Here is a 15,450-nt window from a genome sequence, read left to right as displayed (position 1 = left end):
GTTGTCAATTCCCTCATATTGTAATTTGCAAATTGTATAGGCCTATATCACATATAATTATGCATTATTTCTAGTTTATCAGCATCAGGCATTTAAAAAAATAATAATCCAAAATCCAATTTTGAGTTCTGAAAGTTACAGTATTTGAAGAGCAAAGAGGCATCGTTAGTGTTTTCCTCTCTGCGCGCACTAATTCAGGGAGTGTTATGTGAATTGTGACCACGTGTGTGTGTGTGTGTGTGTGTGTGTGTGTGTGTATTTTGCGCAGATGAAGGAGCATCCCAATCCAGGAAAGAAGTTCAGTGCACGCGGGTTTCCACGTCACTGCTACCTGCCTGACAACGAGAAAGGCCGAAAGGTGAGGATCAATTTCTGCTTTAACTGTGATTTTATCTTTTTACAACTTCAAATCACAGGTTTTACATGTTAAAGTGACTGTTTATGTTTTTATAAACTGCAATAGCTGCACCATAACGATGACCATATCTTGGTTATTACATCGTTACTGTTAAACATTAGTATTTTTTACAATTATCAGCAATGGTTTGATAAGGATGGAACTAAAAGCACATAATAAGATTACTTATTTTTCCAATTCTGACTGTAAACTATTTGTCCACTCCAGATTTTAAAGGTACTAAACACTTTTTACAGTACATTATTATGTTTTGATGCCTGAAGCTGTAATTTGAATTTCTTTTAAAAACAAAAAATGTACAACAGCTACCCAGGCCCCTTTACTAACCAGCTTTATCGGTTATCGACCGTAACAACATTTTTCAGCGATGGGTTTCGTCCAAAATGTCTATATGCATGATTTTTCTTTTATGTTGTCGTAACTAAAAATAATTAGGGCTGTCAATCGATTAAACATTTTTATTGAATTAATTATATGATGTGCTTATTTATTAATCAAATTATTCATCGTATATCAATATTTATTGAGAAAGCCCCCCAAATAAAGATAATTTAGTAGATAATTATTCAAATAACTATAATATAATATATGATAATAAATATAATAAATATTATAATTCAGTCAGATAATTCAAATAAACGACATCATACTGTGGCAGCAGACAAGTGAAGGATTTAATGTCAAAATAGTGTTTGTTTTATTTCTATATCATTGAACATAATCCTGTTATTGCCGTATTTGTCTCTGCACTATTTGAATTGTTGTTCTATGTACCCGTGCATCAGACAGACACTTTTGGAGCGTCTCACTTTGATTGTATCGCATCTCACTCGTTTTTAGCATCTCTAGTCATAAGCGCGTTGTTTTTAGCATGCTGTGTCAAGTTAAACGTAGTTTGAAACTTAGAAAAACACGTCTCTGAGACCCCTGAATTCTGTTGTGCTCAGTTTAGCTGTCTTTGAGCATAAAAGCACGTTTGTGGAAGACCGTGCTGCCAGCGCGCTGGTTTGACATGGCATGTTGCATGTACAGCTGAAGTTGCGCCGACTGCCCCCTACTGCTACAGATTAACTACAAACATCAATGTGGTACATCAAACTTGAATTGTTAATATTTTTTAACGAGTTATTTTTCATATAGTTAATCACATTAAATTAACACGTTAAATTGACAGCCCTAAAAATTATATTAACCAATTATGTAATAGTATGGAGCCCGCACATGACTTGCAGGGAAAATATATCGTGAAAGTATACCGTGGCCACGGATTATTAATACGTTAGCACGTTTTATTAATTTGTTCCCTTGTTTTTATTGTTTTGTTTTTTTGGGGGGGATTTTTTCTCCCCTTTTCTCCCCAATTTGGAATGCCCAATTCCCAATGCGCTCTAAGTCCTCGTGGTGGCATAGTGATGCCTCAATCCGTGTGGCAGAGAACGAATCAAATCAAATCAAAATCAAATCACTTTTATTGTCACACAGCCATATATACAAGTGCAATAGTGTGTGAAATTCTTGGGTGCAGTTCCGATCAACATAGTAGTCGTGACAGTGATGAGACATATACCAATTTACAATAACATCAAATTAACACAACACAATTTAAAATCTAATATACACATAATTACACACAACACAATATACAAATAATAACATACAATGTACAGTATACAATACACACAATATAGAATACACATTATACAATAAAAAGTATATATAGTATACATAGAATGTACAGTAGGTTGTGTTGTACTGTATTGACATTCAGGCTGTCGGTTGATAGTAAGTTGCCAGTGTGTTGTTAAGAGAGAATATAATATATAATAATATAATTTATGACAGTCCGGTGTGAGATATAAGAGTAAGAGTAATAAAGTGCAGTGCTGATGTATTTTGATTGTGGGAGATCAAGAGTTCAAAAGTCTGATTGCTTGGGGGAAGAAGCTGTCATGGAGTCGGCTGGTGCGGGTCCTGATGCTGCGATACCGCCTACCTGATGGTGGCAGTGAGAACAGCCCATGGCCCGGGTGGCTGGAGTCTCTGATGATCCTCCGAGCTTTTTCACACACCGCCTGGTATATTTGTCCTGGAGGGAGGGAAGCCAGTCAGGATGCTCTCCACAGTGCAGGTGTAGAACCGTGTGAGGATGTGGCGGTTCATTCCAAACTTCCTCAGCCATCTCGGGAAGAAGAGGCGCTGATGAGCCTTCTTCACAACGACTTCAGTGTGGATGGACCATGTGAGTTCCTCAGTGATGTGGACACCCAGGAACTTGAAGCTGCTGACTCTCTCCACTGGTGCTCCATTGATGGTGATGGGGCTGTGTTCTCTTTATCTTCTCCTGAAGTCCACCACAAGCTCCTTTGTCTTACTGACGTTGAGGGAGAGGTTGTGCTCCTGACACCAGTGTGTCAGAGTGTGCACCTCCTCTCTGTAGGCTGTTTCATCATTGTCAGTGATCAGACCTACCACCATCGTATCATCAGCAAACTTAATCATGGCAGTGGAGCTGTGTGTTGCCACACAGTCATGTGTGTACAGGGAATACAGTAGTGGACTGAGAACACAGCCCTGCGGGGCTCCAGTGTTGAGGGTTAGTGATGTTGCTGCCTATTCTAACCACCTGGCATCTGCTTGACAGGAAGTCTAGGTTCCAGCTGCACAGCGAGCTGTTTAAGCCCAGAGCCCAGAGTTTCTCATCTAGCTTGGAGGGCACTATGGTGTTGAATGCTGAGCTGTAGTCTACAAACAACATTCTCACATAAGTGTTCCTTTTTTCCAGGTGGGAGAGAGCAGTGTGTATTGTAGATGCAATGGCATCATCAGTGGAGCGGTTGTTGCGGTAAGCAAACTGCAATGGGTCTAGTGAGGGAGGCAGCACAGAGCAGATGTAATCTCTGATTAGTCTCTCACAGCATTTGCTGATGATGGGGGTCAGAGCAACAGGACGCCAGTCATTTAAGCAAGTGATTTTGGATTGCTTTGGAACAGGCACAACGGTGGACGTTTTAAAGCATGTGGGGACTACAGACAAAGAGAGGGAAAGGTTGAAAATGTCCGTAAAAACACCAGCCAGTTGGTTCGCGCACGCTCTGATGACGCGGCTCGGAATGCCGTCTGGACCCGTGGCTTTGCGGATATTCACCCGTCGGAAGGATCGGGTTACATCCGCTACAGAGACGGAGAGTGAACTAACCTCTGTAGCTTCGGCCGTGAGAGCTCTCTCCGCGAGGGCGGTGTTATTTCTGAAATGTATTAACTATTACATAATTTAATTATAGAAATAGTGATGGCTTTAGTAAGACAGAGTTTTATTACTCTAATCTCCTTTAACCATATTTTAATAATTTATTTATGCATATTTATTTAAGTTTTAATCTGCATGTTCACATTACTCACAAATTCGTGGCCATGATATAAAAAAAACTTCCCCGCAAGTCATGTGCGGGGCTCCATATAATAGCCTAACATTAATAATGCAATCAAATCTTGAGCCATAAGTCCCTTCCTACATAATTTCTGCTGAATATTCTGTGTCACTCGATAGTTCTTCACACCACATAAGTTGAACGCTGTTTTATGTTGTCCTGTTTTTCCCAGGTGTTGAAGTTGCTGATCACAGCGTGGGATCGTCGTTTGATCTTCACCATCGGGACGTCCAGCACCACCAGCGAGACCGACACAGTCGTGTGGAACGAGATCCATCATAAAACCGAGTTCGGCTCCAACCTCACGGGCCATGGTTACCCCGACCCAAACTACCTGGACAATGCCATGAGGGAACTGGCTGCTCAGGGTGTGGGCGAAGACAACCTGAAGGACTGAGGCGTCGTTCTGGCAACAACAGCACACACACATTCTGCCCTCGTCTGAGGAGTTTTTGACCACCGAGTGACCTTTGACCTTTCTCCAGCGGCTTTAACGGAGAATGAAGGTCCCCGCTGACCCAGAGCTGGACCGTGAGCTGAGGAAAGAAAGAAAACTCTTTCTGATTCGCTGTCTTTGCTTTCTCTCTTTCTTTGATGGCTACCCAGAATCCTTCTGGCCGTTGACCAGTGCATGAGGTAGATTTATGCACACACACATAATGAGGCTTTTCAATTGACGTGATATGGGTTTTCAAAGACCGATGCCTCTAGAGAGCAGAGTAGCTGTTATAACGCCCCTTTAGATAGAATACAGATTAATGACAGAGTTCATTGCACTCGTTTCGACCACTTTAAATTTAGTTACCGATATAGTAACTCATAAGAAGTCATAAACCAAGATGTTGTAATAACAGAATCGATTTAGTTAATTGTACACAATTTTTACAGAAAATTAGCTTGTTAATGACACACTTATTTGTTGATGCATATATGGGTGTGTCTGACATATCTGTTACTCTAACGGACAACATGGAGAACTTTTGTTTCCATGGTGATTGTTTTCGAGGTTTTGTTCAAGAGCATCAATAGTTCTAGATCACTCTCAAACAAGAAAGGGATATTTTCATGATGTTTCGTGCCTGAATCTTTTGACCCATTCAGAGCGAGAGTATGTATCGTGCTTAGTGTGTAACTAATTATAGGAGAAAGACTTTCGTTTTTGGTGTCTTTTAGATTGAATCAGTACGCAGCTGTTTTGGGGCTGTTTTTGCAGCGGCTGCATAAAATATCTGCACTTCAAAGCGTTCAGATCTTCGGCTCTTGTGCTACTTTTGATCATCAGACCAATTAGTGGATTTCAGAGGAATCGCTTATTTTCTGATGAGGTGTAATGAGGAATCTTCTGTAGCTACATTTCAGCTCATTCGTGTTTCGAATGAATTCTATGATTAGGATGTCTTCTTGAAATATGCAATGATTTATATTCTTTATCGCTTTGTTTCTCTTTTGTGTCATTGATCAGACAGTGTCGGTTTCTGATAGCAAACGTTCTTTCCGTTCAGAAGAACCGGTTCCTTTGTAGTTCATTGGCTATGTTCGGATTGGAATACTAGTGTACTACACACTGAATACTGTGCTGTATGCTGTAAAAAAATAGTAAGTAAAACTGTATGCATTATGCAATTATAAATGTTTTAAACCATAGAATGCTACATTGTTGTCACATGATGTTATCATGTTGCATGTAAGTGGCATCCAGTTATCATTTTGGGTGAATTTAACGTTCAGTTTTGTGCTCAAATGTCTTTTATCTGTTTGATCAAATAATGAGTCCAAATTCCAGTTCATGTGTCACTGGAAATTGAAGGTAAAGTTGAGCACATTGCATTGTGTGATACAACAGTGTGATCTGTTGTATGCTGTATATGTGTCATCTGGGTATTCCATGCATACAGACTATTTGCATACTGTGCACCGTATATACATTGCAAAACATACTTTTCTTAATCAGTATTTTTGTCTTGTTTTCCAGTAATATTTCTAAACATCCTTAAAACAAGCTAAAATTTACTTGAGAAGCTGATTTGCATGAGATCTTAAGAAGATATATCTTCAGTTGACTTTTTTTCTTTCTCTCACCTCCTTGGCAAATTTCATAAAATCTGATAAAATGTTATAAGATTTATGCTTAAAAAACGATTCGCCAATGGGTTAAGAAAAACACATTTACAAGTGTCTTAATAGCTTACACAATTGACCTTTTTAAAGGAATATTCCGGGTTCAATACAGGTGAAGCTCAGTCGACAGCATTTGTGACATAATGTTGATTACCACAAAAAATTAATTTCGACTCGTCCCTCCTTTTCTTTAATAAAAGCACAAATGTGTGTTCCAGTGAGACACTTACAATGGAAGTCAATGGGGTCAATCTGTAAACATTAAAATACTCACTGTTTCAAAAGTATAGACACAAGACATAAACAATATGTGTGTTAACATGATTTTACTGTGATAAAACCACTTACTAACCACATCTGTGTGAAGTTATAGACAATTTTACAACTTCATTGCCATGGTGACGCAAGACATAAACCCTAAAACAACTGTAAAAATGACGATTTGAACAACTTAATAAAGCATGAGTTTAACAGAAGAATTAATGTAAGTGTTTTTATAAAATTATAAGCTTCACATAAGTCTTTAAACCCTCCAAAAAAGTACCCCATTGACTTCCATTGTAAGTGACTCACTGGAACACACATTTGTGCTTTTTTAAAGAAAAGGAGGGATGAGTCGAAATTAATTTTGTGGTAAATCAACATTATGACACAAATGCTGTCGATTGAACTGAACTTGTATTGAACCCGGAATATTCCTTTAAGTAAATGTATGTTGTTTAATGGATGTTTACTGGAAAACAAAACAAAAGTATTGATTAAGAAAGTACACACTTTATTAGTATACTTCATACTGCAGAAACAGTACGTAGTATGTTAGTATGCAACTCTGAACAAGCCCTTATGTTTTCGTTCAGAGACCCGGAGCTGTTTGTAGCTCGCAACAGATAAATCACAGCTAGGCCTCTGAAGGTGAAAGTCATTTCCAGAGACCTGCTGCGGATTTAACGGAGAAACACACACTCATTACTCCGTCCGCAGAGACGTGAGCGGAGTGCGGTGTGATCCATCACGGTCTGGGAGGTGTGCGTTATTGCTTTCCATGCCGTTCTCGTTCCAGGACGCATGCTGATCTCGAGTGCGAGCGCTGCTTCGGTCTCGAAGGGTTTATGACGTTCAGAGTCGCAGATATTTCCCAGAGGTGCGACGCAACCTGCCCCGAATTCCTCTGGGCTTTTGAAAGGCAGGGTCATCGTTGACTGATGGGCGAACTGTAATTTCTTTTTACTGTGGCTTTAAATTGCCATTGTGAGAAAAACATCCACATATATTCTCAGTTATGAGTGTAGCATTTCAATGTGTTAGTATTGGCCAATGAAGTGTCTGCTACAGCGTTAAAGGGATAGTTCACCCAAAAAAGAAAATTCTCTCATCGTTTTCTCATCCTCATGCCATCTCAAACTCGTATGACCTTCTCATTTGTAGAACACAAATGAAGATATTTTGATGGAGATATGATGTTTATATCCATACAATGAAAATCAATGGGGTTCAAATCTTTGAAGTTCAAAAAAGGCAGCATAAAAGTAATCCATACAACTTGAGTGGTTTAATCCATGTCTTCTGAAGTAATACGATCAGTTTTGGGTGAGAAACAGGCCAACATGCGACTCTTTTTTTTTCTCTACAAATCGTATTGCTAATCTATCATATCACTTCAGAAGACATGGATTAAACCACTGCCTTTATTCTGCCTTTAAGTTTGGTCACCATTGACTTGCATTGTATGAAGACGTGGCAGACAAGCCTCTTGTTTATCACAAAGGAGGAAGCGGGAACTGTGTTATCAACCAAAAAGACTTTTCATTAAACACAACACAACATAAAACTGCTTTTCAGCATAACAAAACATTGGCACACACACACACACACACACAGTGGCTGCGTGCGTCTCTCTCTCTCTCTCTGGCATCTCTGGCTCCTCCTTATCTCTCTCTCCCGCTGACTGGGGCAAATCAGTGCCAGGTGTGCATCCTCACGGCCCGGCCACGCCCTCCTCCTCGTCACAGAAGATTAACACCTTATACAGTATCTCCATTAAAGTGTCTTCATTTGTGTTCTGCAGAAGAAAGAAAGTCTGACGAGTTTGGGATGGCATGAGCGTGATTTTGCTTTCTTTGGGTGAACTGTCCCTTTAAGGCTCGTTGATGAAAGTTTAAAAAAGACCCTCAGAATTAGTCTTCCGCTGTCCAAAAACCCTTTGTCTGTAAGCAGCTCTATGATTTAGTCTTGACATATGCGGCTTTTCGCTCTTTCTTTAGTTAGTAGTGTCTTGAGATGTTTTGAAGTGTATACAGAAGTAAACATATATATTTAAAAATGTGATATATCTTTGAAGTGTGTTTAAATTATTTTTCTACTTACACATGAATCTACACACACAGTTCATGTACATATTTAAGAAAAGCTTTTCGTCAAATCTGACAGTTGTCAGTATCGTCAGGGACTGTTAAAATATGTTACGAACAGAAGTAGAGTAGTTTAAGCAATGATCACTGTTGCTACATCGATGATGTCCAGTGGGAGGAGTTTGTCGCCGTGACTTAAACCCGCCCACTCAAATGAGTTGTGTACCTTTATATATCTGCAGGGAATATTTCAATCATCTACCGCTGACCGCTGTTTCATACGTACTGACTATATCTGGATGTATCTGATATTCACGCTCACATTTCAAACGTAGAGTTCAGCAAAGATGACGAGAGAAATGTTTTTCATGTCTGCCTGTCTTGTGCAAACCTACATTTCAGTTTGAATTTTAGCGTAAATTTGAGATCGCTGAATGACACAATTAGACGACTATATTATGAATCTCACAATTTTTTTGTTTGTTTTAACAGTAACAAAAATCAAGCAGTCCATGATGAGCTAGATGATTCAAAAGATTTCTTATATATAATAAATAGAGAGTTTTCAAAAGAATTTTTTACCAACAGCAAGATTTGGGGTTCAAACTGAGATGAATGCACAAGGACACAGTGTGTATTTATTAAAATGTGCATTTCTTCACCATTTTTATGTATCGCTTTTAAACTTTATAGTTATTTTCTGTCAAATGAAAAATGCAACTAGTCCGTTTAGTTTCTTGGTTAATATATAAGCTCATAAAAATGCATGTTTAATACTTTTATAAGAATGAAATGTTTTAGATTTAGGACATGCTGTCATGTCGACGACCCACATATTAAGAAACTACAGAAATGTTTCATAAGGGAAAATGAAAACCAGGTTTAATCAAACTTTCAGTGCAAAGAAACGTAAACTGTACAAAAGAATTTCGGGATTTTAGCTGGGGTTTGTGCAAATACTGTAGCTTTAATGAGCTGTTGGATTTTAGTCATATTGCTCGTTATGTAGATTCTATGCATTGACATTGTTGCAAGGCATGCAAAAAGAGAAAGGATGAGAAAGGATGTTGCTGTGACAGATTTTATGAGACATTTGGCCTTATTATGCAACGTTTTGCAGTGGATGTTTTCTGCTGAACGGCAGCTGTTTTGTTTTTTCCTTGCTTGCTGTCGACGCTCATTTCAAAGGTGACTAATTAGACTCCTCTCAGTAGTCCAAATTGTATCATTTATCACCTGTCATGTCGTTTGTCCCAAAAATAACTTGCACACGTCAGTTTTAGATTAGTTTGACTTTATGCGCAATATTTCAGCCGTTTTACAGTAATATTTGAGGCGATTCGTCCTGTCGGCTGTTCGTTGCTTATGAGCATTTAAGATGCATTAGGGATGTTTTCGGGATCAAATGTACAGTATGTCTGGTGTTTTATGTATGTTTTTGTTTTAAAGCGTGCATGTTTTTATGGCTTCTGGCTCGCCTGAGAATGGTTGAATAAGGTGAACGTTTCACACACGAGATGTTCCAACGCCCGGGTCGATGGCAGATCAGGTGAATTAAGACCATATGGCACCAAAACACCTGCTGACAAACCTTCAGGTTTTACCGAGCCGAGCCAAGCTGTGTTTGGAGAGAGAGAGAGAGAGAGAGAGAGAGAGAGAGAGAGAGAGAGAGAGAGAGATACTGTACCATCCCAGATTCATCAGTGTATTATAATTAAACACGTTTGTGACAGAACTCAAATAGTTTTCCAGTAGGAAATAAGCTTTCTAATGAGAAAACTGCTGACTAATTTTGTAGTTGGCACACATTTCAGTGTGTCACAACCTGAAACTAGAAAGAAGGCTGCAAGAAAATCACTTTCTTACTCAGTATTTTTGTCTTGTCTTCTAGTAAAGATATCTCAACCTTCTTAATGCAAGATACATGTACTTGATGTTATTAATACTCATTTACATTTAATTTTATTCACTAAATGTGTTACATTTATACAAGACAAAGATGCTGATGAAGATTGTTTTTTTGCATATCTTTAATCTTAATTTATATAAAGGATATTATGGTAAATGATGAAGAGTTTTTGGGGGTGGCGCCCTGTTGCAACAACCCCCCTTTATTTAAGAAAACCCCTAGTTATAAATGGGTTATTATCACTAAGGGTTTTCTTAATTCAGAGCTGAAGTGTGTCTGAAATTCTGACTGTTTTCAAACAAGTTTCCCCTGAATACTCCCCTTCTCTGCCATTGGTGGATCAAACAGAGAGTCCCGCCCAAAACTCATGCCATTGGTTGAGTAAATGTTGCTGTGTCGGGATTGTTGGTGTTTTGAAAGCGTCACAGTGTTTACACTTTTTGGGAAAATCAACCCACAGATGGTTAAATCTCTGCATTATAAAGTTTTATCACACAGAATCATCTTACAGACGTTTTCGATTATCGATGGTAAACTTTGATCCTTCTTTCTTCGTCTTTTGCCATCTGTCATTTTTCTTTCACCTTTTACATGATATGGATCCCTCCATCAATGTAGACGTCCATGTCTTGATGTCAAATAAAAAGTGCATGGATTCATGTCATTGAATTCTTACAGGCAATAGAATTACCCTGTACATAAAGAGAATCTATTTCAAATATCAGACGAATTGTTGTTTGATGAAATGATACAAGGGCTTTTATGATACGTGTCTTAATCTGTTATGATCTTGTTGCATGTCTGTATTTCCAGTGAAATAAACTTTCTCTTTGAATCAATTGAGAATTATTTGATCAACTCTTCTCCTTGTGTTTCTTCTTGTCTTCTGTGCTGCAGAAGTTTAAAAGAAATTGATGCATTATTAATGTTTAGTGACTGTTTGGGAATCAGCGATTGGCTGTGATACACAGACAACATAATACACAGACTAGCTGATGCTTTTATTGAATTAATTTTCCCTTTTAAACTGAAGCATTTTTGCTTTAAAGTTAGAAGACTGTTAGGGGGCGTTCACTCTGAACCAGGGCCGATGCATGCACTGAGCTCGGCCATGCACTGAAAGTGTTTTGTGTCCATCTGCACTATTTTGTAATAGTTTTTCTATGTCAACATTAGCTAGACGGATGGTTTGACCATTTGCGCCACATCTCGCTGTTTATTCAGTGTCTTGCGCCGTGTTGTTTAGACACCACATTAATTTAAAAAGGACTTCTTCTTAAAAAAAAAAAAAAAAAACGTGCATTGCAACACCTGTGTTTTGTTCTATTTGTTGGCCTGCATCTAGATGTTGATAGCAAAATAATGTGTTTCGTCTGAAAGGCCCCTTTAAGGTGCATTCACACTGATAATGATTTTGCCAACTCTCATTAAAAATGAATTTTTAATGAGCGAGGGCGACCGTTGGTGAGGTCACGCACACCATGAAATCACAGTGAAATCTCATTGGTCCTGCTCCATAACATTAACCTCCTGAGACACGAGCACAACTGCTGTGTTCATTTTTCATTTCCCTTTTTGATTTGTAACTAGTAGCACCTAATAAACATGAAAAAAAACAAACAAAAAAAAACATTTCTGGAGCAAATAGTTTTCCTAAAAATGTATGTCCTCATATGTGGACAGCGGGACTAAGTTGTGAAATTTTAAATAATATCAAGCTATAGACAGTCCGATTTGTTTTCATCAAATAGTTTATTATGTGTCCAGGAGTGTTGATTATTCATGTTTTACAGACATTACAGCTGATTTTCTATAAAGCTGAATAATTAATTCAGATTTAAAGTAATGTCCAGCATCATCCAATCACTGTCAACCATGTTAAAATAAAATGATACATTATAAATTCTGAATCTATGTACTGATTATCATTGTCACATGTCTGTCAAACATGTTGAGTGATCCAAACATCATCTGCAGCCTGAAACTGAACTTTTGATCAGATTTTAGGAGTGAATGCACTTAACTGCATAGAGAGCTCTAGGATGCTCCCTTGCTCCCTATTTAGTGAATGACTTAACCTCCAGTGTGCTGTCTGTCTGCACTGGTCTCAGAACAGTTTGACATGCACCTTATTTTCATCCTAACTCCATATAAAGCCTCTGAAAGACACATTTATCAGCTTTTGCATGAACCCATTTATTCTCAATGTGATGCACAGTTAATATATAAGAATGCATTTACTAATGTTAATGTATAGAACTGTATTGTACAGTGATAACAAAATAAAATATAACTAAATTTATATTAAAATGATATGAAATGACTCACAGATGAGTTCATGTTGAACATGTTTTTTCAACTTTTGAGGGAACACAGTGCTAATTTCCACATATGTGGACATCATGTTTATTGGCGCGCTGACGCATGAAAAATGTGTGGATTTTTTAAAGTGGCATATCAAATGAAACTAGAGACTCTACTCTTTACAACCAAACAGGTTTCAATTAAAAAACTTAAAGAGGTTTCTTACCAGAGGCACTTTTGTTGGCACTGCGCCCGTAGAAGAGCTTCACGGAAATCCACGTCATGCTTTTGTGTCACATGACTCAGTGCGCCAGAAGTTTAACCCGTACATGACAGTGTAGAGTCTTGTGAACAATATTCAGTCAGTTTAAATTAATTTAAATTATGCATTGCGTATAGCAAAGCCAAAATACAACGTCCACACATGTGGACGCGGGGTCTCACAAGGTTCAACACATGTTAAGCTCAATTGACAGCATTTGTGCCGTAATCTTGAATACCACAAAAATTCCCTTCTTTTCTTTAGTAAAAGCACAAATGTGTGTTCCAGTGACACACTTACAATGGAAGTCAATGGGGTCAATCTGTAAACATTAAAATACTCACTGTTTCAAAAGTATAGACACAAGACATAAACAATATGTGTGTTAACATGATTTTACTGTGATTAAATCACTTACTAACCACATCTGTGGAAAGTTAGAGACAATTTTACTACTTTGTTGCCATGACGATGTAATGTCACTGAAAACATATAACGTCATGCCTGGATAGGACACTGTGTCCCTAAACTCCGTACTTTCCAGAAAATGAACAGCACAGCACTATTGTAAATGTATTCATAAATGTAATGCTTATGTATGAATTATTTGTGGTCAAACCAAATCGATGTTTTCCTGGATCGTGTGTTTGAGAGAAAGAAATGCAAAGAGTCTCATGCAGTTCTGTGTAAATTGTTTTATAGTTTACAGGCACAGGAGATATTTAACTCTCTGTTCAAACAAAATGTGTTTTAAACCAACAAAGTCATATTACTGCTGAGAAAAACAAACGTTTAAAACAATTTGGCGAAAAACAGAATAAAAACAAAACTCTATTCAGCTGCAGTTCTGCACACGTTTGGCACAAAGTCTTCAAGAAGATCAGTGTATATCGCAGCTCTAAACAGTCAAAAATCCCCAACAAATAGGTAGCCAACTCTTAAAGAAACATCTAAACTAGCCACAAACACACAACCAACATCATCAGCGACATCATATACTGGATAAGTGTCACCCGGATGTGTCCACAGCAATGGCAAATCTAGAACGTGGCTTTTTTCTCCAAGCATCTGTTGAAAAACATTTTACTACAAAAGCAGATAAAACGATAAATCAAACTGATATTACAATATATACGAATCCTTTGTGTGGAAATATAAAAAATATTACAATATTAATCCAGAAACATCTTCATTTAGTCAAGAACTACTTCACACGATCCTGTATGGAACAAAAGCAAGAAACCGAGTACAAATAAACAGAATTGCACAAAATAGATTCTAGTGTGTCGTGACCACAAAAGCCACTCAAACACTGCACACTTTGTTAATAACAAGAACTCGCCGTGGTTTCTTGTGTGTGTTGTTTGCTGACACAGGTTATGCCATTTTGTCAAATGCCATGCAAACCACGAGACAGACACACACACGGCTGGTTTAAAAAGCTACAGTGTGGCATTTGATTAAAAATTCACCCCAAAGAGCATCAAGATTATAAACACTTTAAAGTACAAATACAAACAGTAAAAATCATTTCACAGACATTCGATATGCTGTAAAACTTCTCATTCTTAATCTGTATTTTTTGCCTGTTTTCCAGTAAAAAATATCTAAACATCCTTAAAACAAGACAGATTTAAATGAGAGTTAAGATTGCATAAGATATTAACGCTTGTTTTCAGAGAATATATGATGAAAATATGTATGATTTGTCTTGTTACATTAGCAGATTTGTGTTAAACAATTTTTTAACCCTTGTGTTGTGTTTGTTTAGTGCTAACACATTTAGTGTTTCCGGTCAAAAGTGACCGGCCCACTAAAATTGTTTATACATTTTTCATATTGTCTCACAAGATATTGCATTAGATCTTTTTAACTACTTCTTTTTTAGTAATTATGACATATTTTTTTAAACTATATTTTTATTGATAGAAGGATTACTTGAACTGAACTCATACCGAGCCAGTGGGGGGCACTCCCTGTGGAAATAATAATAATAATAATAATAATAATTACATAATTATTTAATAACCACTTGATTGATCTGAACAAAATAGATGTCATTTTAAAGCTTAGAATCTGGACTCTATAATGCATATATCTGATTCTACCAATTCTTAAATAATGCTTTTTAATTTGCTGACAAATAAGAACTGTTTCGTTCTCATCATTTGTAATTTTGTTATCACAACAATTATATTCAGATGAGATAGTCATGTGTTAGATATCCTTAAAAAGATCTCAATTAGTAGAATGCAATGAGTGAATTTGTTTCACTCAGAGGTCAAACATAAATATAATAAACAGAAGTGTCTCTTTGTCACATTTTACCTTATTACTTGCTGAAACATATATATAACATAGACAATGACATATCATAACTAACAGCAGACTATCCCGATTCAAACGAGTCCAAACAAAACATAATATGATCAGATCTTGAAATATTCCTCAAAGAGTGTATATGGAAAGATGATGCACAAGAGGGCTCTCAACACACATTGTGTGTGTATGTGTGCGTGTGGTGTGTGTGTGTATGTGTGCATGTGTTGTGTGTGTGTATCGTGTGTGTGTGTGTGTGTGTGTGTGTGTGTGTGTGTGTGAGTTTGTGAGTGTGTGTGTGTGTGTGTGTGTGTGTGTGTGTGCATGTGTCTGCATGAGTGTGT

General features: G+C 37.6%; 1 protein-coding gene across 5 annotated transcripts in view; it reads left to right on the top strand.

The window, feature by feature from the left end:
* Nucleotides 1-6,132, top strand: part of LOC127423852 (E3 ubiquitin-protein ligase DTX1-like) — a 46,077-nt gene extending 39,945 nt beyond the window's left edge. For all 5 annotated transcript variants that reach the window (XM_051668502.1, XM_051668501.1, XM_051668498.1 and 2 more), the window contains exons 9-10: nt 269-358; nt 4,019-6,132. In XM_051668502.1, the coding sequence (XP_051524462.1) occupies nt 269-358; nt 4,019-4,243 (315 nt within the window). In that variant the 3' untranslated portion in view covers nt 4,244-6,132. The remainder of the gene's footprint in view (nt 1-268; nt 359-4,018) is intronic.
* Nucleotides 6,133-15,450: the final 9,318 nt, after the last annotated feature.

Source organism: Myxocyprinus asiaticus, chromosome 33, assembly GCF_019703515.2.
Source record: "Myxocyprinus asiaticus isolate MX2 ecotype Aquarium Trade chromosome 33, UBuf_Myxa_2, whole genome shotgun sequence".
NCBI classification, from domain to species: domain Eukaryota; kingdom Metazoa; phylum Chordata; class Actinopteri; order Cypriniformes; family Catostomidae; genus Myxocyprinus; species Myxocyprinus asiaticus.
This window is presented reverse-complemented; position numbering and strand designations above follow the sequence as displayed.